General features: G+C 35.7%; 1 protein-coding gene across 1 annotated transcript in view; it reads right to left on the reverse strand.

The window, feature by feature from the left end:
• COL4A1 (collagen type IV alpha 1 chain) overlaps positions 1-24,628 on the reverse strand; it is a 217,974-nt gene that overhangs the window by 118,439 nt on the left and 74,907 nt on the right. The window contains exon 2 of the mRNA XM_043992107.1: positions 17,889-17,945. Within this exon, the coding sequence (XP_043848042.1) occupies positions 17,889-17,945 (57 nt within the window). The remainder of the gene's footprint in view (positions 1-17,888; positions 17,946-24,628) is intronic.

A 24,628-nucleotide genomic window follows, 5' to 3' on the forward strand; every position in this document is an offset into this window, starting at 1 on the left:
AGTCGTTTCAAGACCAGATCATTCTTTCCTTTTCTTCATATCACTATGCGTTTTCGTTAAGGCATAACTACTCACTTGAAGAGGCTCTAATGACTTTAAGGTAAAAAAATATCTGATATCACACAGCTCTTCTGAGATCCAAACTTAAAATATTCTGAGACATTTAATCACAAATGTTATCTCTGAAAGGATAGAGACAGTTACTTTGTGTGTGTCTTTATACCCTCGGCACTTAGCCCAGAGTAGGCATTTAATAAATGCTTCTTGCTTAATAATTGAAGATAGATACAACAGTGAAAGGAAATGATTCTCTGACCTTAACTCTGACAATGAAAGAACTTTTGGTGAAATGAAAGTAATTAGAATCTTAGGATAAAGTGACCATGTTATTTTACTGTTCCCCATAGCTAAAGATGAGGATACTACATACAGTCAGATATATACCCTAGATTGTGGGTAAGTATATTTTTTTACTTAAAGAAAAAAAATACATAAACTGGCCAGACTCTAAAAGGGAATATGATTCAAAAACTAATAATTTGTAGGACAACAATGATAAGAAGCTTTAAAAAAAAGAAAAAGACAGAGAAATTATTCTTAGTCCCAGTGAAGAAGAAACTGTATAATACCTAACTTGAAGGACTAATGTAGAAAATGGGGGGAAATTTTTTTCTTGTTCATTCATTCATTTGTTTATGCTTTGATAAATACTAGGAACAAATTAGAGTAAGATTTTGAACCCTTGTTTTGTATATTTGTTATTGTTAATTATTCATGTTAATGATCCAATTTTAAAAAACAATATGGATACACAAGGAACTCTCTAATGATCTTGAATAGTTCCAGCCAACAGGGACTGAAGCAATTTGTGCTTGGCCAGAGAGCAAGAGATACTTAAATACAAATTAGTCAGAAGTGCTACTAATTTGAACTTTTCTACTCCCCTTTCCCTTGCTATTATACAAGAAGTCTACTGGGATACTATTGAGAATATCAAACCAGCAGTGAATAATCTATTTCTCTCAGCAAAGTTCCTTTTGTGGCTGGCTCAGTGTCAATTATGGAGGTAAAAAAAGATTAAAGGTACCCTATCCTAGAGATGTTAGGTGTTCTATGAACAGATTCACACTTGGTTGTACAAGTGCACCTTCTTAGGGACATCTATAAACATGGATATGTCAGGAGAGCTACTTGGGTGGGATGGGATGTTAGAATAAATTACTCAGTGAATCAAAGCAAAATGGAAGGTATCACCTGGAAAGCTGGAAAACTTGCCCTGTGTATTTATATATCCAAGATTATATCCATGGTCCTTTCAATTCATCGCCACTCTCCAATGAAACTTATCCTATATTCATGTAATGGAGTAATGTAATTACCATAAAGAAGGGAAAATATGAAACCTATATAGAACTATTCAAAATAGGAAGATATATAACATGTAAACTAGGGGTATGTCATATTATAAATTATATCATAAATGAATAATCCTAAGGATCCAAAAAAGTGATAGTTATATATGGGATGATGATCATACAAAGATTTTCAGCTAGAAAGGCCCCATAGAGGGCATCTGCTCCTATGGCATCATTTTACAAATATTGATCCTTGGGTCTAGAGATGTTAAATGACTTACCCAAGACCACACACAAGGAGTCAGCTGCAAGGACTAGATTTGAACACATGTCTTCTGAATCCAAACTCTAGCATCATTTTCACTATATTTGTTTATAATTTTTTTCTAAAACTAATGGGTTTCAATTTTTTAGAAGACCATTATGCTTAAAGGCATGTTTATGATACATAGAGAAATAATACTAATTTGTGAGAAGGTTAAGATTGATCCTGTATCTTTTTTTTTCATTTATCCTATTTATAAGTAATTGATTTTTGTCCTGTAACTGCTTAAGTCGTGATTCAGCTGGCCTAAAATGGGTTAATTCTAGAAATCCTGCTCTCCTGGTAATCACTAAGCTCTGGTGGCACTGATGTAGCACTTTACTTTCTGCAAGTTGCTTTAAAGATATTATCTCATTTTCCCCTCATAACAACTTTACAATATAAGTACTTACATGTCAGATAAAAGTACCATAGATATTATTATTCCTATTTTGCAGATGGGAAAATTGAGGCTCAGAGGGATTAAATAACATGTCATACAGTTCATAAGTGTCAAAGGCAGAAATTGAATTAGTTCTCTCTTGGCCGCAGGATTATAAATATAGAACTGGACCTTAGAAGTTACTATTCCAATGTTCTTATTTTAGAGATGAGGAAACTAAAGCCCAGAGACTGTTACTCGCCCAAGGCCAGACAATAGTAAGTGGCAGAGGCAGGATTCAAACTAAGGTGTTCTGATGGCAAATCTAATATTCCTTCTATTTCAACACCTTGCCTTCAATAAGGAAGAAAAGCTAGAGAGGGGAGAAGGAAACAGACATGTGGTAGAAACCATATTTGTTAATGAAATAAAGCTGCTATGCTACAGAAGACCCATGTGTGTGATTAACCATGAAAGAAGAAAAAAGGGGAACAGAAAGGGGGGGAATAACAAGAATGGGAGTGGGATGAAGACTTTTTTAAAAAGAGAAAAAGGATGCATGTTCAGCCCCTGAAGTCATCATTGTATAATTGTCCTCGCCAACCCACGCTGTAGACATTGTATTTTCAGAATCCTTCAAAAATGCTCAACCCCTGTTCAAGTCAGTAGGCCACATTCCATCTTCAGATAACCTCATGCTTCAATTGATGTCAACAAATCCTTGGACACAAAGTGACCCAAAAAGCCGAGCAATATGTGGGTCCAACTCTACAATATGGATAAGAGATCCAGTATGAAAGAGAAAGAACAATCATGCCTTATTTGTTCAATCCACAAATGAAATTTTAGAATATTTAAGTCATGCTACTGGAGGACTTTTCCAAAGTCATGTATTACTTCTGCTCTGGCAGGCAAGAGTACTTGGTCAGATGCCTAGTCATTGTGTCTTGTACAGAACTGAGTGTACTACCCACTGAATCAGAGGGCTGAAGCTTGGGAAGGAAGGACCGCCTGAGCTGTGACCTAGCAAGACAACCAAAGGGTCATAACCAGGTCCAAAAAGACTCCCATGCCTATTTCTGTGTGTGGTCCAGGAAAGGGATATATGGAGTTATTCTTTCTGCTCCCATCCTCACCAGTTAACTCTACATGTGAACTTAAGAGGTTTTTTTTTTTAATAAAATCTCATTGTGTTCAAAATCCTTTATCTGAGACAGTATGATGTTTTTGCCACCCACATAACAGAAACATTTTGAAGATTTATGATCAAATGCTTGTGGAGTTCTATGAGTCTGGTTGAAAGGTGCCATATGCAAAGTCTCTATTTCAAATAAAGACATATCACTCCCTCTTCCGGTTTGTTTAGGAGGCATAAAGTCTAGGAAGAAGAAAGGAAAAGGTTTACCCCAATGTCTCCAACCCTTGGTAATAAAATGTTGATTCCATCAGTGAGAAGAGGAAAGCTAATATAACCATTGGTGAAACACAAGATCTACTCCTTTCCCTAGCCAAGCAATTCTTAGATTCCCATGAAACTATGCTCCATAGTATTTTAATATGTAGCCTATTTTTGTACCTCAGACTGGACTGTGCAATGGAGGAAGGGACTCTGATAAATTTTCTGGTGGGGACTTAGCCAATAAAAATGACTATCAAGAATTAAAGCTGACAATACAGAAACAGAGAAGGAATTCAAAAAGGCTTTCAAGTATAACTCTACTGGCAGTCTTCCCCCCAAAATATTCTCAGGACTTCTCCTTTTCCTCCTTCCTTGCTACCCCTGGAGAAAAACTCACTCTGAGAGCCTGCTTTCTTGATTGTTTACCAGGAAAGAATATAATTTCAGGAGGGGCCAGAGATGCAATCTATCTTACCCAAGACTCCACTCTCCAGATTTCTCCTCACCAGCTACTGTGTTCTCTTTACCGTAACATCCAACCCCTTTCAGCTCTATTTTATGTAGCTTCTCTATTAGAATTTAAGCTGCTCAAGGGCAAAAATTGTCTTCCTTTATTTATTATCAACAATACTGAGCACAGTAACTGGAAAACAGTAAATGCTTAATAAAGTATCTGTCTGTCTGTCTGTCTGTGTCTGTCTATCTATTTTAAGTTCCTACTAAAAAAATAATTTTGAGTTCAATGGCTAATCTTCATGTGCGCCAACTAGTTCTGTGATGCATATGTTATAAATATTCCCATCTATCACAGGCCCTTCACTGGAGAGATGAACTTTAAATCAAACACTTAACCTAAGTAGAGTTCATATTTGCAGGGCCTGGGAGCTTTTTACAAACTGGAGGCCATCGAAAGTCTCAAGATACTCAGTAAATGGAAGGAACAAACTTACCCCAAAGGGATTTTGTTGAGACTTCCTGGTTTCAATTTGGGAGCACAAATTTATAGGACTATGCTGGTAAGTCTTAAACATTAAAAAAAAAAAGTCTTGCATCTGTTTTCATAAAGTCCTCAAAGGCATGTACATATGTTCATTCATGACCTGATGCTAACTGAGGAGTTCTGCTTCAGGGGCTTTAGGGAGGCACAATTTTACCTAACATTTTGTGAATTAACACAGTAACTATCACTTCCTCATGGAATTTTAAATGTGAACTGAACATAACTTAATATTGATTCAATTTGGGAATAGAGAAATAGCACCATTTTCTATATGACTATCATGTTTAAGTATAACTTTTTTAAAAATTACTGAATTTCACCAGAGGTAAAGAATAAACAAAGGGGTACCACTTCCCCTAGTGTCATCTGGTTTGCTCATTGACTCTGACTAATTCTTCCTTTGTTTAACTGTACATTGTGTTAAACCACTTCACAAAGAGGAAGGTTCTGTGATTATAATTTTTGAGGATGAAATTCTCCACCCATCCTACATAATTATCGAGCATCATTACGTGCTGTCTGAAAACATATTTTGAATGTTCCTAATACTTCACCAAGAAGAGAACAGGAAACACTTTGCAGTTTTCAGAGGTCAGGGATTTATGTTAAGCCTTTGATCCCAAATAAAACTTTACAGTAAATTTTCTTCTTCTTTTTTTCAATTAAGTTACTTTCTTGTCCACCAATGTTTGTCAGGACCATATTTACACAAAATAATTTCTTCCATAAATAGCCAAGACACAGAAAGCCAGTGTTAGATATCACTGATTAAATTGTATTCTCATAAGAAAGTTTTCTCAGCTTTAAGAACAAAGTGGTGCGTGTTACATTTGAGAAATTTACTTTTCAACTGTCCCTGATAAATAGGGAAGGGGGTAACAGATGCAATTTCTTCCCTCTGGATTTTTAGAATTAATCATATGTGAGGAATCAGGCCTAATTTCCCATTCCTTTATAAAACACAAATCACTGAGGCATGCTATCCTTCCACTAGAGATAAGGATGAGGGGAGAGATAAAGAATTAGAAAGAAAAATACTCTCCTCTTGACTTCTGAGAAGTACCAGCACATCGTATAGTTTGGGGACACCCTGGGCACCACACCATAGACTATGAAAAAGCAGAATGAAAGTAGAAGGCCGACCCACTTCATGCATATCCATTTCAATTCTCTTAATGAAGTCTCTCCACATCCATTGATGTAACTGGAAAGATAGGACTGGCCAAGACCTGACAAACTGCCAGTTATTTTTCTTTGGAATTGGGTATATACAGACAAATAATTCAGTGCAGACAAGATACCAAAAGGTTGATTGATGGAAACATATTCTTCCCCTTTACTGATCCTCATGAATGGCATACTCTCTATTCTGTGATTAATACTCTAACATATACAAAGAGAAAATTACTTGAAAAAGTCTTAGAATTTAAGTACAAGTAGACAAAATATCAAAAAGGAACTTATGTCCATGATTTCAAATATTCCACTAATGGAATAAAATTGATTCTAGAAGCTTAAGCTTAAGCTAAATCTATTTATGACTAAAAATCTGAGCCATAAAGTTCTTTTTGAAAAACAATTGAAGAGGGGCAGCTAGGTGGTGCAGTGGATAAAGCACTGGCCCTGGATTCAGGAGGATCTGAATTCAGATATGGTCTCAGACACTTGACACTAGCTGTGTGACCCTAGGCAAGTCATTATTGCCCCCACAAAAAGAAAACAAAACAAAAAAGTTATGAGAAAAACAATTCAAGAATTAGGAAAAAATTAAAAAATGAGAGACATACAATCTTGTCTTCTTGTCTTGTTGAGTCATTTTTCAGTCACATCCAACTTTTCATGACCCCATTTGGATGTTTTGGGTTTTTTTTGGCAAAGATACTGGAGTGGTTTGCCATTTTTACTGTCCTATAAGTTCAAATTAATTCTCCCAGACAGTCCAGGAAGTCTTGATAGACTTGACTTTGAATCAAGTTTGCTCCATTTGCTTATAAATGGCTGCAACATTAAAAGAACCATACAATCACAGAGTGTGAGACTTGAAAAGGACTTTAATAACCATCTTGTCCAACCCATACAAGAAAAGAATCCTCACTATAACATGCCCATAAAGTAACTGCCTAGCCTCTCAGCCTGAAGACTTCCAAGAAAGGAGTCCGTACTACTTTCTAAGGCAGCCTATTCCATTGTTGGACTGCTCTCATTGTTAGAAATGAGACATCAACCTTAAATCTCCCTATTTGAAATTTCCACCCATTGTTCTTGGTTTGACCTTACAGGGGCAAAAGAACAAATCCATTCCCTCTGTCTTTTAAAAGTCCTTTAGCGAGGGGGCCGCTAGGTGGCGCAGTGGATAAAGCACCGGCTCTGGATTCAGGAGTACCTGAGTTCAAATCCGGCCTGAGACACTTGACACTTACTAGCTGTGTGACCCTGGGCAAGTCGCTTAATCCCCATTGCCCCGAAAAAACAAAAACAAAAACAAAACAAAAAAAATAAAATAAAAGTCCTTTAGCTAGTGCTATTGTTAATGTTAACCAAGGAGATATTATAAATCTAGGTATGTTAAAATAATAATGCATAGGCTACCTTTTCATATCTAGAACATGGGAAAAGGATATTATGAAGGAACTTGACTATTCTTCCTAATCAAATGTCATAAATAACCACCATAAACATTACAGCAAGAGTAATATTGTCAAGCTAGAGACCAATGTTTCCCTAATTGCTGAGGTTTTACAGAATAATTGCTAATTTACCATATTTCTGTACATGCTGCTATTAAGAAAATGGAAGCAAAAAAATTTAATGTCATTAGCTGAAAGAAAAAATAAAATCAATAAATGTTAAAGAAGGAACATGAGACCTTAGGCATTTGTAGTAATGGTTAATGTCATTTTATTTATGCAAAAAGATTATTATCAGAAAACAGGAAGAGAGCATATTAGTACAGTGGAAAGTGAAGTGGCCAGTTAAGAGGCCTAGAGCTTTGCCACTAGCTAGTTTGTGACCTCACCTTGAGCCCCTTAACCCCTGTGAGTCAACATCAATAAAATAGGGCAATTTGATTCTATGATTTATAAGGTACCTTTCATTTCTAAATTCTATGAAACATATTGAAAGTTCTTGTGTAGAAATCTCAATTTCTGCCTGTTCCATATGTCTCTTATTGACTCAGTTCCACAGTAACATTGAATTTAAAAGTAGGAAAAATGGTTGAAAAAAGAACAGAGATTTCATGCAAATAGTTACTTTTCATGCAAAACTTAATTCACTGACTTTTAATTTCAAAGTAACTTTTGGTAAGAAATGCATATTTAATAATAACTATGAATAAATGAAGAGAAGACCACATGTAGAAATAGCTGAAAAATAAGTAATGATCCTAGAATCAATTCATCAGATATTTACTCTACATAAAATACAAAGAATGCAAGAAAAATGAATCCTTTAACATGAAAAACATCACTTAAGAATTCATCAGAACTAAAATCAATTCTATATTTATATCCTCTTAAGAGGCTCAATATTTAAATTGACATTACTTCACTTAAATAAAAAGCTCAAAATGCTACATAGTTCTGTAGTATTTTAAGAATGTTGTATAAATTGCTAAATTGTGTGGGCTGATATTTTTTGCTATCTTAGCTTTTATTCAGGCTCTTATCTAAGAAGATTATAAATATCTCTGGCAATAGCCTTTAACAAAAAGAGAGGCAAGAACAAATAACCAACAGAATCTTAGAGCTAAAAAATTTGGTCCATTTTCTTGTATTCCTCTAGGATGACAGATTAGAAAATTCTAGATATGAGAATCTATCCTAGATAGTAACTAACATTTAATTATCATTGTACGGTTTAAGAAGCCCTTTTTCCCATATCAATCTGTTATTCTCCGTGATGATAGAGTTCCTTCCAGAGACTACACTAGAGAGCTACATACAACTCCCCACCACCACCAATCTACACCAGCCCAAGACTTACTGTAGATAGTTTTTTTCTTTTTTTTTAATTTTTTCTTTTTTTCTTTTTATTTTTTTTTTACATATAAGGTATTTTATTTTTTCTGTTACATGTAAAGATAGTTCTCAACTTTTGTTTATACAAGCTTTACAATTTCAGATTTTTCTCCCTCCCTCCCCTCCCTCCACCCTCCCCTAGACAGCAGGTAATCCGATATAGGTTATATCTTTATATCTATATATCTGTATACATATACATATAGATATATATATATATATATATACACACACACACATATATATACACATAATAACATTAATCCTATTTCTGAATAGTTACTTTTAAAGCTTGGATAAGACACTCATGACCCATGACTAACCAATACTTAATCAGGGGACAGCTAGGTAGTGCAGTGAATAGAGCACTGGCCCTGGAGTCAGGAGGATCTGAGTTCAAATCCAGTCTCAGATACTTAACACTTACTAGCTGTGTGACCCTGGGCAAGTCACTTAACCCCAATTGCCTCACTAAAAAAAATTTATTTTAAAATACTTAATCAGAGGCAGTGATCCTTATTTTTTTTTCATTCTAATGTATGGGGGGAGCTAGGTGGCGCAATGCATAAAGCACTGGCTCTGGGTTCAGAAGGACCTGAGTTCAAATCTGCCCTCAGACACCTGACACTAGCTGTGTGACCCTGGGCAAGTCACTTAACCCTCATTGCCCTGCAAAAAACAAACAAAAAATGTAATGTATAGATCAGCTCACCTATCATAAATTAAATGGAATGCTTATTATTTGGTTTGAACCATGGCCTCTTTCTCAGGCTGAAAGTGGGATTCAAACTCAAACCCTGGGGCAAATGACCTGTATGATCTCCTCTGGGTCAAAAGTAGAGTAGTTCTTACAATTTTTTTTTACTTGATGACTTAAGTTTGTTGTCAAAGTTGACACTCCACAAGACTAGGATTGGGCGATCTGTCCATGGCCCCAAAGGGAAAGAGTGCTTTCTTCCTAATTCATCAGCAGTCCTTGCATTCATTTCCATTTTAGCACAATGCTACAGAAAGGTCAGGCTTTCTTTGGGTGGCCAGCCATCAGAGAGCTACATATAGCATTCATTCAGTTAGAATAGCTACAGACACTATATTTGATTCTTTAGTACTCATACATTGTGTTACTTGACAGCAATTGTTTTAAAATCTCTACTGAAAGTCTGAAAGAGTGAAATCTTGGTATCTTTTCCTTTTTTTGTTTTGTTTTTGTTTGTGTTTTTTGCAGGGCAATGAGGGTTAAGTGACTTGCCTAGCATCACATAGCTAGTAAGTGTCAAGTGTCTGAGGTCAGATTTGAACTCAGGTCCTCCTGAATCCAGGGCTGGTGCTTTATCCACTGTGCCACCTAGCTGCACCCCAAAATCTTGGGATCTTATTCACAAGACTGAGATTTGTAAATCTGCTTGAGATTCCTCTAAGTTTATAATGAATACCTATCCCTGGTAAGGCAACCAGAGAAAAAGAGTTATGTTTAAATGAAATTTTGAAGTGTTATCTCTGGCACTTGTCAGAAGTACCAGGAGTCATAAGACAGGTAAAGTTCCCAACAAGCTTAATAGGATTTACTATATTAAAAGAAATCAATATCCTGAATAAATCATAGTGCATAAAATTCCTCCCAGATTTTCAAATCCAGAGAGCGAATCACTTCCAGATTGGCTAAGGTCATCCATCTCTTACCCTTTCAGATCGGACAAGGCACATAGTTTAAATAATGGCCGCAATATCTTTTTCAGAGCTCTGTAACAGCAGTTGGATTTGAATTGACCTAACACCTTCACTTAGGCTGGCTCCCATTCCTGAAATTCCCCTTCTCCTCATCTCTACTTCTCAGAATTCTTGGCTTCCCTCTAGGCTCAGCTTAGATGATAGCTTTTACCTGAATTCCCTCATCTTCTCAGTTAAAAGTGCTCTCTCTTTCCCCAAATGACCTTTTGACTGATCTGTGTACATGTTATTTCATCCTCATCTAATGTAAGCAAACTCCCTGAAGGCAAGAAATCTCATTTTTCTCTTTTTCTCCAGTGCTTTACACAGGGGAGGTGTTAATAAATATATTTTGAATTTAATTAAATTCTAATACATGATACAAAGCCTACAGGTAGTGCTTATTTACCGGAGAAAATTATATTTTGGCCTAAAGGATACTTTCTGACTTACATGAATTGATATTGAGTGAAATGAGCAGAAACAAGAGAACATTGTACACTGTATCAACAAAATTGTATGATGATCAACTGTGATAGACAGCTCTTCTCAGCAATACAATGATCCAAGACAATGCCAAAAGCCTCATGATGGAAAACCCTCTCCACATCCAGAAAAAGAAGTATGGAGTCTTAATGCAGATTGAAGCATACAATTTTCACTTTTGTTGTTGTTTTGTTGTTGCTGTTTCTTCTTTCTTGTGTTTTTTCCCTTTTGTTCTGATTCTTCTCTCACAACATGACAAATGTGAAAATGTGTTTAACATGATTATAATCTATAACCTATATCAGATTGCCTGCTGACTTCAGGAAAAGGGATAGGAAGGAGGGAGAGAGAAAATTTTGGAACTCAAAATCTTACAAAATTGAATGTTGAAGATTTTTTTTACATATAATTGGAAAAAAATAATACAGAATACTTTCTGTTTTCTAAAAGATATTGTGGTTTGTGGGCCTGTTTCTTAAAGAGCTATGAAATGGATTCTTCAGAGAGGCAGTTGTGGTGGAGTGAAAAGAACACTATAAGAATAAGTTTTTAAAGAAATCAACCTTACTTTCTAGTACTCCTTGTACCAGCTCTCTGAGTTTGATAAAGTCTCTCCCTCTATGGGCTTCAATTACCTCATTAGTAAAATGAGTAGGTGAACTAAATGATACCTAAGACCCCTTCAGGTTCTTAAATCTTATGTCATTTCTTCTGACTTGCATCCCCAATGTATAGCCCAATGCTTTATACAGAATTGATCCTTATTGAATATTTGTTGAAAATCTCATTAATGAGAAGATACACATATTAAAGACAAGAATACCAAATACAAGAGAAAAGCAAATAAAAATTATTGTATAAAGCTCTTTTGTGTTAAATACAATTTAGATCCTTGCAACTTCAGTGTATATAATTTAACAGAGAAGTCCTTTGAATTTTATTTCTGTCAGGCATGGTGACTCATGCCTGTAGTCCTTGCACTGGTGAGTCTAAGGCTGATAGATCATTTGAGATTGGGAGATCTGAGCTGACAGGCTAAGTGATGAGGTATTCATAATAAGGCTGGCACCAATATGATGAGTTCCTCAGTAGCCAAGGGCCACTAGGCTGCCTTAAAAAGGACCAAATTGTTCAAGTTGGAAAAAATGGATCTGGTTAAAGCCACTGCCAATCAATACTGGGATCCATCAGTGAGTGGCTACCATATTTCAAGTCTCAGTGAGATATGAAGACTCAGAATAAAAACAATTTAAAAAAAAGAAAAAAGAAATCAAAATCTAAAAATTAACTTGAAAAAAGTGATCAATTTTTTTGTGTGTGATATATGAATGAAAGCATACCTCCTTGGAACATAAGACCCCTGAGGATAAGTAATGATTTATATGGAAACACAAAACTTATTGAACCAATATAATATTTGTGGATAATTCGAGACTGTGATGTACATACATATGTCACTACTATACTCTATAGTCCATGGTAGGGTTTTATTTGGGGACTCTTTTGGTTCAAAGCTAGGATTTCTTTGAGCTTAGAGAGTTGTCTTGGCCACTCAAAAGTGATTGATTTGCTCAGGGTCACATACCCAGTGAGAGAAAGGACCCAAATCAAAGCTGCCCTGTATCCAGGCTGCTTCTGGTACAATGCTGATAGTATCCAGAAATAGTAAAAACTATTTGAAAACTCATCATTCAGTAAAATCTTTTTTTTAACAAGATGCAAAGAGTTAAATATTCTCAAAATATCCACGTTATTCTTAGGAATGTTGTGCCTCTCCTGATGTCTCAAATGGTCTTCTTAAAAAAAAATCAGGTTATCAAGAAAAGGAGAGCTTACTTTTTGACTGTTTCTGAGCAGGCATGTATTCAAAACCCTAATCAGTTTAAACAGATAACATTCCCACATTGCTGCAGACTCTGAAAGAACACAAAGGCATTGTGTGCAAAGCCAAATTAATTACTTAAGAGAAAACATCTGAAGATATGAACAGCCATCCAGGGAAGTGGTGAGTAAACAACTTACTTTATTCTAAATTGCTCAATATAGTCTTTATAAAAGCCAGTAAAGGTCTGATATGAGTAATTGTTTAACTAAAAACAAAATAGCTCCTGTGGTGTTTCTCCTGCTTTATTTAATGGTTTAGAAGTTATGAAAATTAGGGACCATTTGTTATGCTGAAATTCATTTAAAAATTCTTAGGGAAATGGAAATAAGAGGCTTTATCAATTACATGCTTCTTGCCCCTTCCTCCCGATGATAAAATTAAATATGAGTCAGACTAAGGGATCTTGGCACTGGAGTGCAATTTACATTGGAGATATTCCAGTAGGAGAATTTCCTTTGTTAGATTCTATATATGGCCATGCAAATGGCCAATATGTTAAACTCTCTCTAGTAAGATTCAAAAGTAATCTTCAGAGTCGTGATGTCACAGAATCACAAATGCTCATCCTTTCAGAAGGAATTCTCACAGAAGTTCTCAGAAAAGGAATCTTAGAGATTAGTTGTTCCTTCTTTCCATCCCATGTAGCAATATCCTCTATGACATCCTTGATAGGTGGTTATTCAGCCTTGATTTGAACACTTTTAGGAATCAATATCTCACTACCTCATCACGAGCCTTATTCTGGTTTTGGTCCTCTCTATTAGAAACATCTTAAGATGAGCTGAAATCTACTTCCTGATACCTTCTGTTCATTGGAAGGGATAGAATAAACATTTATATACCACATAATATGTGCCAGGTACTGTGCTGATAGGTTTTTTTACAAATATCTCATTTGATCTTTACAATAACCCTGCAAGCTATGTGCTATTATTACCCCCTTTTTAAATTAGATAAAACTGAGGCAAATACAAAGTTAAATGACTTTCCCAGGGGCACGCATCAAAGTTCACAAAGAAGGAATCTTAGAGGGTTTTTTGCTCCAACTTTCCATCCTATGTAGAAATCTGCACTATGACATCCCTGATCAATGATTCCCTAGCCTCAATTTGAATTCTTCTAGGAATTAATATCTCACCACTATCTAGAAAGGGTTTGAGGCTGATTTTGAATTCAGGTTCTCCTGACTCCAGGCCCAGTTCTCTATCCAGTGAAATAACAACTGTTTCATTGGTCATAGTTCTGCTCTCAGGAAAACCATTTTTAAGTAGAGCAACTCATGAAGAAGGGAATCTCAATGAAAACTTTTTATTATCTCCCACCATGAGCTGATGTGTATTGGAATGCTTTATGCCACCAGCTTTATGTAATTTCATTGTATACTTTATGGAATCTCACTTCATGTAATATCACTTTAGGCAGAAAAAAAAGTATTGAAAATGGGCAATAGAGGAAGTGAGATTTTAAGAGATAACATGCAGAACAGGTCCCAAAAAATAACCAAGGCTTTGGTGCATGGTGTCTATGTTAATCAGAATTCTCCATTGGGTTGAAGAAATTTTGAATGCAGAGTTCATTAAGCTCAGCCTGATGATAAATAAATTCCTGCTTTCCACAAATCTCAGCTATACCAAAAAGGGCTTTCTTTGATTCTATGGCTGTTTTGTAGGAGAAAAACATCCCTAGGATCTAGAGTCAGGAAAACTGGTTCTCTCCTTTCCATCAACTAGCTGTGTGATTTTAGGATTGAAAATCTCTCTGAGCTTTGATTTTTCCATCAGTAAGATGAGGGTTTTAGACCAGACCACTGGCCTCACTCAGATCTCACATTTGGTTTACGTTTTTAACAGTCATCTATTTTTAGAACTGCAGCCTATTTTTTTTCCTTTTCAGAAAGACTTGTTAATTCAATTACATGTTCCTCTGAACAAAGGGATAAAGAACTGGGCCTCTATGCCTTGAAAGAACTACAAACAGGAAAATGCAATCACAGTAAGATTTCAGGCTTGAGATTCCTGGATTTCATGGTCTTCTTTCCTTACTGTTCTAGAATGTCATAACTTGGTTTCCTCTTGAGAGAAATTATTATTATACTATTATATTACTAACTAATTATTAAATTGTGATTTAGGCTATTCTCCTATTTTCTTTCAACATTCAGATCCTGTAAAAGGTCAATCCATACAATCCCAAAGGACTAATAATGAAGCATATTATTATCTGCCTCCAGAGAAAGAACTGATACTGTCTGAACACAAACTGAAGCATGCTATTTTTCACCTTTCTTCCTTTCTTTGTCTTTCTTTTTCATTTGAGCCTTCTTGTCCAAAATAACCAATATGGAAATGTTTTACATGATTACACATGTATAACCTCTATCAGATTGCTTAGCATCTTATGGAGCGAGTAGGGAAAGGAGGAATAGAATTTGGAACTCAAAACTTTTTAAAATGTTTAAAATGTGTAATTTGGGGAAAAATAAAATCTTATATTTTTAAGAGGTCAGTCCATCTCTGAAGAACATAGTTGGTTGATGAGATTACTCCTAGCCCTCAAGGAACATGTTCTTCAATCTTGGAAAGGCCAGACCACACCCAACAAGGAGACCTAACTTCTGTTTAAAGTGTAAACAGAATCCATTCTGGACAAGAAGAACCCTCTGTCCTTCCACCCTTCCCTGAGAGTTTAGGGTGACCCAGGTCATAAAAAAGAAAGCCAGCCAGAGAGTTCCTGATGGAGATGGAGTCCCCTGTCCAGATTGCTGGAGGCAGCTGAGTCTCATAATGAAGTCACATTCTCAGCAGGAGGAACTGAAGATTTTTAGCCCGCCTCCTCATTAAATGTCCACCAATCAGGGTTGACTTTCATTTGTTAGGGGCGTTCCTTTCAATAATGATATTTAAGGCTCTCAGGGTCTCCATTGTGGGTCTTTGGTTAACAAGAGAAACCACTGATCATCAATTTACTGATTATTAGCTAACCATAATTATCCAGAAATGTCTGTCTCTCCGGGTTTCCATTTATAACATTCTCCATTATTTGTATACTTCTTTTTCTATTTAAAACTTTTTCAGCTCTGTGACTTGACTGCCCCTAGCCTGAGATAATCCTAATGACATTTTAGCCATTCGTAAGACAGAAATATCAAGATTTCACAAGATCATAGATTTAGAACAGAATGGTATGTTAGTGATCATTTAGTCCAACCTCCTTCATTTGACAGATTAAGGCCCTGAAACCTTAAGTGATTTGCCCAAGGTCACAAAAACAGAGCTGGGACTTGGAACCCATGTCCTTTAATCTCATATCCAGTATTCTTTCCACTGTATTATGCTGGTTCTCAATTTATCAAGCATTAAGATTTAAAACAAATAGAGGTCCATGCCAGAGAATGGGGAAAACTCAAAAATGTTGCATTTGGGATGAATGAGTTGAATAGTGAAGGATTTGAAAGAACCAAAAAGAGAGATTAGAGCTTGTTTGCCCTTATAAAGCCTCATTAAAATATTGTACTGAATATTCCCACCACTATCTACTAGGAAGAAAAGGAGACAAATTCCTAATACCATTCAATTGATATTCTTCTAATCATTTTAACACATGAGAAACTAAATTGCTTAATATAATATATATTATTATAAGATACTAAGTGTAAGCACAGACTTTGCCACATACTAATCTGTGATCCTGAGCAAGTCTACTCCTACTTAGCCTCAGTTTCCTCATATATAAATTGGATAAGTAGTATTTGCCTTACCCACCTTACAAAATTATTTTGAGGTTTAGATGTAAAAATGTTTTGAAAACTATAAAGTACTTGACAAATGTGAAATAACATGTTTAATAATTTCCTAGAATGGGGGTTCTTAACCTTGAGTCCAATATGCTTGATATAAAAGAACTGATTGCTATTTCAATGTAATCGACTTCATTTGTAATCTTGTGTACTTTACTTAACACATTTTTAAAACATTCTGAGGAGTTCATAGGTTGCACAAAGAGCTTTGCAAAATAACAAAAAGGTAAGGAATCCCTGATTAAAAATAAATAAATATTTGCATTTCCTAATTTGTGACTTCCCAGGCATTAGTTTTCATGATTTGATTTTAAGGATATTGTAAATTAGAATAAAGGTAACATTTCTGTGCTATGAGAAGTACTTTCTTACACTCTGAAATGAACAGAAAGAATGCCAATTTAGTAAAGTCCAAAAAGCAACAAAATTTATGAAACATAAAGATGAATAAGCAGATGAGATATATTAAATTTCTTATAGATTTCATTCATTCAAATGTCATGCAGGTAACAGCAGTACCAGCACTCATTGATAGGCACATAAGGAAAAAAATAGTCTAGTCCTTTAACAAACAGCTGATAAAAGTACAAAATACTTTTTTGTAGAATGGAATTCACTGAATTTTGAAAAGGTCAGTTTACACCTCAGTAAGAACCTTGGGTGTGCATCTTGTGATGAGATAAGATTTCAAAAGCTGGCTGCATGAAACAAGTCAACTCACAGCCAGAGCACAGCCCAGCCCAGCCTAACAACCTTTTGGTAAGACATTAACTAGACTTGTTACTATCTTACTATATCTGATCACTGGCAATAGGATATTGTTCGTCAGTGACCCTTCATTCACATACCTGGCTTCAAAATGGAACTCACTGACATTAGGAAGTAACTTTGCCTCTTTCAGGCTCATTCTCCCATCTATAAAAACCTGGGAGAGTGCCCACCTGCTTACAAATTCAACGAGATAAGAGCTGCCTTCCTTTACAAGCCAATGTTATTTTTTTTTAAATGAAAGCTCCCTCACATTCTGAAGAAATCTTTTTTTAAAAAAAAATGATACCCTAAGTGTTGCAAATTAATATCCCCAACATAAACTTATAAAAGTTTCTTTCAGATCAGCCAATTCTTGAATAACCTTAGTAATAAAATAATCAGAATTTGAGGTGTTTAACTAATTGCATATTGGTTTCTTAGAAGAGTAAAGCCAATGATGTTTTTAAGGAAAATAAATTAAAATTTTGTTCTGTTTAAAGTTGTGTTATTTTTTTTTTAACTGGACCTGTAGCTTCATCAGTATAGAGAGCTAGAGGTGAAGAATTCTCTTTCCCATTTTAAAGTCACCTCTACTAAGATTATCATCTTAGAGAATTGCCTCGGGCCTAAGAGATCCAGTGACTTGGTCATACAGCCAGTGTTTGAGGTATCCTTTTAAAAATCTGTAAGGTTGCAACCCAGGTTATGGTCTTTTTATTTTAATTTTCACATTTCGCAAAGCTTCTATTTCTGGGATGGTAAAGATTCAAAAGGAGCAGTATATATGTGCATCTGTAACACTCACCTTTTGGCCTTTCACTCCATTGCAGTCACATTTTCCACAGCCAGAACCAGAACAACCCTGAAAATAAAATTTGAAATGATTTAAATATATGAACTGTCCGAAAGTGAAAAAAAATTCTGGTTAAATGAGCTTAATTGCTTCCCTTATTTAAGTTGAAAACAGCCATCCAGTCATTTATCCAAATCATCCCTATAAGAAAATTTTGCTGTTACTAATATTTATTATTAAGCTTAATAAATAATTAAGAAATTTGATATATATTTACATAAGTGAAGGATACTTTTGATTCATATTTCAAATTCATTTTTAACCTCAACAGATTTGGCCCAATAACATTTTTATTGGAACCAAGCAAATCATTGCCTTTTTTGATCATTAGTATCCCCGTCCATTTTGTAATCTTTTAATTTCCATTTAACCTTGAAGTTATTTAATAATTTATTTTGAATATGATATATGAGAATCATAATAATAGAATGCATGTAATTACTGCACAGTTGTTTGTATATGTGTATATTTACAAAGTGCTTTACATATATTATCTTTTTCTTTTTTGGTGAGGCAATTGGAGTTAAGAGACTTGCCTAAGGTCACACAGGTAGTAAGTGTCAAGTATCTGAGGCCGGATTTGAACTCAGTCCTCCTGACTCCAGGGCTGGTGCTCTATCCACTGTGCCACCTAGCTGCCCCAACATATATTATCTTATTTGATCATCACAACAATCCTGTGAAGTAGATATTATTATCCACATTATATAGAAGAGGTTGAGTGACTTCCTCAGTATTAGGTAGCTGCTGAGTATCAAAGGCAGGATTTTCACTCCAGTCTTCTTGAGTCCAAGTCCAAAACTCTAGCCACTATACCACCTAACAGTGACAAGCAGCCTCTGTCTATCTGCCATTGTCTGACTCACTAAAAAGTACAAATGAATGAGAACAACAGAAATGGGGAGAAAATGCTTAAGGGACATGTCTAAATTAACACAACTCAGTGGGCTCTTCTGTTTTAATCTTTCTATCCTTTGACAGTACATTGTCCAAAAACAGGTTCTTCATACAAGAAGGTACTATAGATTTCATTTAATCCAACCTACTATTTTTACACAGGAGGCAACTGAGGCACAGAAAAGTTAAATGATTCGATTGACGATTGTTACACAGTCTAGATTCAAATTTAGGTTCCATATTCTGTGTTCAAGTTCTGTGTGGCTTTTCCAGAATACAAAGAAATTTTGACATTCTGGTGATAGACTTGGAGTGATTAACCCAGAACAGAACCTAAATGTGAATCTAGACTGTGCATTAACTACCAGTGTAACAGTGGTCAATCAAAATCACAATTCCATTTTGTTGAATTGGACTGAATTTGATAACAAAAATGGATCTTTTAAAAATACATACAATTAAAATTATGTTACCTTTAAAAGGAAAAAATAAAAGTTTTAATACAAAGGGGGAGTCAACAAAGTAAAAATATAATCGGTTACAATGATAATTAAACCTGCACAGACAGATTTTAAATTTATAATATAGTTGATAGGTACCATAGAGTGGTAATAAGTAAGTCTAATATAAATAGTTGTGTTTATCTTTACTGGGGGAAGTGTTTTCACATTTAGGGAAAAAGAATACCTGCATTCTTGGACAAGTTTGAACCAAACATGATATTAGTTTCTTGAATGTTATAGCAATTCCTTTCAAGACACTGTAATCACAGGAAGAAAATGTTTCTAACAGTAAAGTCAAATATTAGCTCCATTGCCATAGTAATCTACTACATAAAACAAGGACATCTGGAGGTATTTATATTAAATCTGAACAAGTGCCTTTAAGACAGTAAGCTGTTCCTAATTTTATGTTTTGTAAAGGAGGGCAACTGACAATTGGCCAAACAAAATCCAGAGATCACTGATATATTTCTTACACTGGCTCACATTTTCAACTATTTTCAGAATATACTTTTATGTTCTTCTACCATGTTAAAACAATCTATGTGAAGAATTTTCCTACATAACCTAGGTTTTGATAAACAGCATAACAACTCAAAATGGGTCTAAACAAAACTCTTAACCTTTCTGTCAATGACTTTTCCAGAATATGAAGAAATTTTGGTATTCTAGTGATAAACTTGGAGTATTAACCTGCAATATAGAACCTAAATATGACTCCAGGCTGTACTATTACCCACCAGTATAACAATAGTCAAATCGTTAAACTCTTTTGTGCTTCAGCTGCCTCCTGTGTAAAACACAAGAATGTTGTCCAATTGTATGTAGTACCTTCCAAATGCAATGTAGCCAAATAATTTAGAGACAATGAAGGATACTGATATGATTCACATGGGCTTTATTGGTAAAAGGATAAGTTAAAATCCAATATTTCAACATCAGTGGATATATGTTATCTATCCATACCTCTCCCATTCTAAACTTTCAGTATTCTAGCTCATTTTAGTTATGACCTTTCCAATCCCCAAAGAGGGTCATGGCCATGGTTGTTGTTCAGTCATTTCAATCATGTATGACTCTTCATGAGCCCATTTGGGGTTTTCTTGGTAGAGACACTGGAGTTGTTTGCCATTTCCTTCTCCATCTCATTTTTCAGATGAGGAAACTGAGACAAACAAGTGACTTGGCCAGGGTTACATGGCTAGTAAGTGACTGAGGCTGGATTTGAACTCATAAAGATGACTCTTCCTGACTTTAGGCCCAGAACTCTATCCACTACACCACCTAGCTGCCATTGTGATCATTACCACAGTTTAATTAATAAGGTAATATATTTTTTTAAAATAAACTTATTGGGGCAGCTAGGTGGTGCAGTGGATAAAGCACCAGCCCTGGATTCAGGAGTACCTGAGTTCAAATCTGGCCTCAGACACTTGACACTTACTAGCTGTGTGACCCTGGGCAAGTCACTTAACTCCCATTGCCCCGCAAAAAAATAAATAAACTTATTTAGGGGCAGCTAGGTGGCACAGTGGATAAAGCACTGGCCCTGGATTCAGGAGGACCTGAGTTCAAATCCGGCCTCAGACACTTGACACTTACTAGCTGTGTGACCCTGGGTAAGTCACTTAACCCCCATTGCTCCACAAAAAAAAATAATAATATAAAAAATAAACTTATTTAATAGAATGATAGATGAACATCTGGAAGAGACTATAGAAGTGGTCAAGTCCAACTCCCTCATTTTATAGATGAAGAAACCAAAGCACAGTGAAGTGAGTGATTTTCTCAAGGTCTGAGATAGTATGTGAATCTAAGTCTTCATGACTCCAAGTACAGCCCTCTATCCCCCACACCACCTAACTGCCTCACAAGAATGACTATTACCAAGATTCACAGTCTCCGCCTTATATTTTTAGTGACCCAAGAGTTTTCTAAAAGTTCCCACAATAATTCGACTCTGTGCAGATAATGTCAGGGAAAAAAATCAAGGTAAAGGTTAATTTTCCTCCCAGATATCCAAAAGTAAAAATAAGAAACAACTAAAATGAAGTGAACCTTCAGGGAGGATTTTGGCATCTCTCAAATGACCAGTTAATAACTACACAGAGCATTATCCTGTGAAACACCTGCCAATTGCCTAAATGCTGCTGCTTCACCTAATAAGGAAAATAATTTGACAAGGCCCAGTAGCCGGATGCCTTAGTCACCCTGTTCACCACAATATCAAAAGGAAATGAGGGTGGAATAGTAAGGGTTGGGGTGTGTGTGTGTGTGTGTGTGTGTGTGTGTGTGTGTGTGTGTGTGTGTGTGCGTGCGCGCGCGCACGTGCACGCTTGTGTCTACTGATAGTCCTATCAGTTTTCTTCTGATGGTAGTGGCATATCCCAACATATATGAGATGTTTCAGATCCTTTTAAATTGAAGGTGTTCTAATCTGTGGTCTGTTAACTTCAGTTTTTAAAATATGTGATAAATATTTGGTTTTTTCCAACATATTTGGTTTTCTTTGTACTTCTACATTTTTGTTTTATACATTTATATACATGATTCTAAGAAGGAATTCATCGGCTTCACCAGACTGCCAAAGGGGTCCAAGGGAAAAAAAAAAGATTGAGAACTTCTGGTTTATATGCTGATTTTTTAATGTATAAGGTATTTTATTTTTTCCGTTACATGTAAAGATAGTTCTCAACTTTTGTTTATACAAGCTTTACAATTTCAGATTTTTCTCCCTCCCTCCCCTCCCTCCCCCCTCCCCTAGACAGCAGGTAATCTGATATAATATATGCTGATTTTTTTAAGTGGCATCTGGGTGACAGAGTGGGTAAAGCAATGGAGTTAAGAAACCTGAGTTCAAACCCAGCCTCAGACAATGACTTAGTGGTATGACCGTGGGCAAGTCACTTAACTTCTGCCTGCCTCAGTTTCCTCATCTATAAAATGAGACAATAATAGCACATACTTCCCAAAGTTGTTGTGAGGCTAAAAGGAGATAATGTTTGCAAAGTGTTTTGCAAAACCTTAAAGTACCATATAAATGCTAGCTATTACAATTACTAGTGGCTAGTATTTATGTGGGTTTTGGTAATAGCCACCATTATATAATGATTCCATTCATGTCCTAGGTCATAACTTTACTTGGGGGCTGGAAAAAAATCACAATTTTTAAGTACAAGCCTAAAGAGTTCAGAGTGGCTAGACAACAACTCATTTTGGGGGTGGAGGGGAAACCACAGGGCAAGGACCAGATAAGAGGAGATAATGGATTACAAACTCCAAATGAGTCAGCAATATGAAATGGTAGCCAAAAAAAATCATAATAATTCTAGAATGAATTCAGAGTGTCCAGAACATAGTGTCCAGAACAAGGAAGACTGTGATCTGGCTATCCTCCAAACTAGTCTGACCACATCTGGAATATTGTGTTGCATTCTGGCCACCATGTTTTAGGGATGGTATGGACCATCTGGAGCAGCTTCAGAGTAGGGTGACCAGACTATTAAGAGGTATGAAGAAAAAGGGGATAACTTGCCTGGAAAAGAGGATAGTTAGGTATGACCTGAGAATGATCTTTAAGTATTTGAAGGTTTGTCATAATGGAAAGAAAAATAAATTAGACTTGTTTTATTTGGTCATTGAGAGTAAGACTAGAGAGTAATAGAAAGAAGCTGGAGGGACAAGTTTTGGCTCCTTCCAAGGGAAAAAAATCCTAACAAGCAGAATTGTTCAAAAGTGGAACAAGTTGGACAGCTAGGTGGCACAGTGGATAGAGCACCGGCCCTGGAGTCAGGAGTCCCTGAGTTCAAATCCGGCCTCAGACACTTAACACTTACTAGCTGTGTGACCCTGGGCAAGTCACTTAACCCCAATTGCCTCACTTAAAAAAAAAAAAGTGGAACAAGTTGCCACAAAATGGTGAGCTCTCCTGTTACTGAGGGAGGTATTGAAATAGCGGTGGGAGGAAGATTTCTGATGAATACTGTCAAGGAGATTCCTGATCGAATCCAAATTGGACCAGATACCTTTCCTTTGAGGCCTCTTCAAACTCTGAGATTCTTTGACTCTAGATTATAAACTCCTTGTGAAGGGATGTGAAGTAGTGTATGGAGTGTAAGTCTTGAAATTGGGAAGGCCTGGGCTTGAATACTGCCTCAGACTAGGCAAGTTATGCAACCTCTCTGACCCTCAGTACTAATGAATGCACCTGTTTGACAAGGCTATTGTATGATTCAATTAAGAAGACTAAGAAAAACTCCTTGAATTAAGAAAACATAAGCAGAGCACTTTGAAAAATATAAAGCAGTATACAAGTATGAGCTATTCGTTTTTGCAAGGAGAGTATGTATCTTACTAAATTTTGTTTGCCTTAAAGTATCTGTTGTGCCTTGTACATGGTAAATATATTCTAAATTAGCATGCCTTGAATGAATTAATAAGTGCTCAATGCCCTGGCTATTCAGAAAATCACAGATGAAAAAAGCATGGACTTCTTTGCATATTAGCCAATGATGACTTCTTTTAATATCAGATTAAAAACTGAAGCAGGGGTAGCTAGGTGGCGCAGTGGATAGAGCACTGGCCCTGGAGTCAGGAGTCCCTGAGTTCAAATCCGGCCTCAGACACTTAACACTTACTAGCTGTGTGACCCTGGGCAAGTCACTTAACCCCAATTGCCTCACTAAAAAAAAACAAAAAAAAAAACAAAATTAATGTGCCTATTTTTTTGTCTTTATAGGGGAGTTTTGATAACAAATAATTTCCTGGAACCATTGCTTCAATTATTCAAAAATTTATCCTTTCAACAATGAAACTCTAGATTTGAGGCTATGGCACCATATTTAGCCATGTTTGTTTCAACTGTCTTTCATGTAGTCCCCCTGCCTGCCCTTGTATTTCAACCACAAACTTCTAGATAAAATTTATTTTTTCCATGTCATTGTTGCCCATTCAGTGAGGCAACTCTTATTTCCAATTATCCTCTCACTGTCCTTAATAAGGTCTAAAGTATGTTCCTTTTTTAATACATAAATCAAATATGTTCAAGACTGTGATTTTTTTTTGCATTTAACTATGATCTGATATTTTATCTTAATGGACCTGACTCAAGGAAAACACATACATAATGTATCTTTTATTTTATAACTAGTATCTAGTATTTTATAACTTGTATATTCTATTTCATAATTAGTATCATCTATTTTGTAACTAGTATCTAATACTTTATAATGTATAATAATATGGTAACTGTAGTAGAATAATACTACATAAATACTTTTCAAGCGAATTTTT

This window comes from Dromiciops gliroides, chromosome 3 (assembly GCF_019393635.1).
Source record: "Dromiciops gliroides isolate mDroGli1 chromosome 3, mDroGli1.pri, whole genome shotgun sequence".
Lineage (NCBI taxonomy): Eukaryota > Metazoa > Chordata > Mammalia > Microbiotheria > Microbiotheriidae > Dromiciops > Dromiciops gliroides.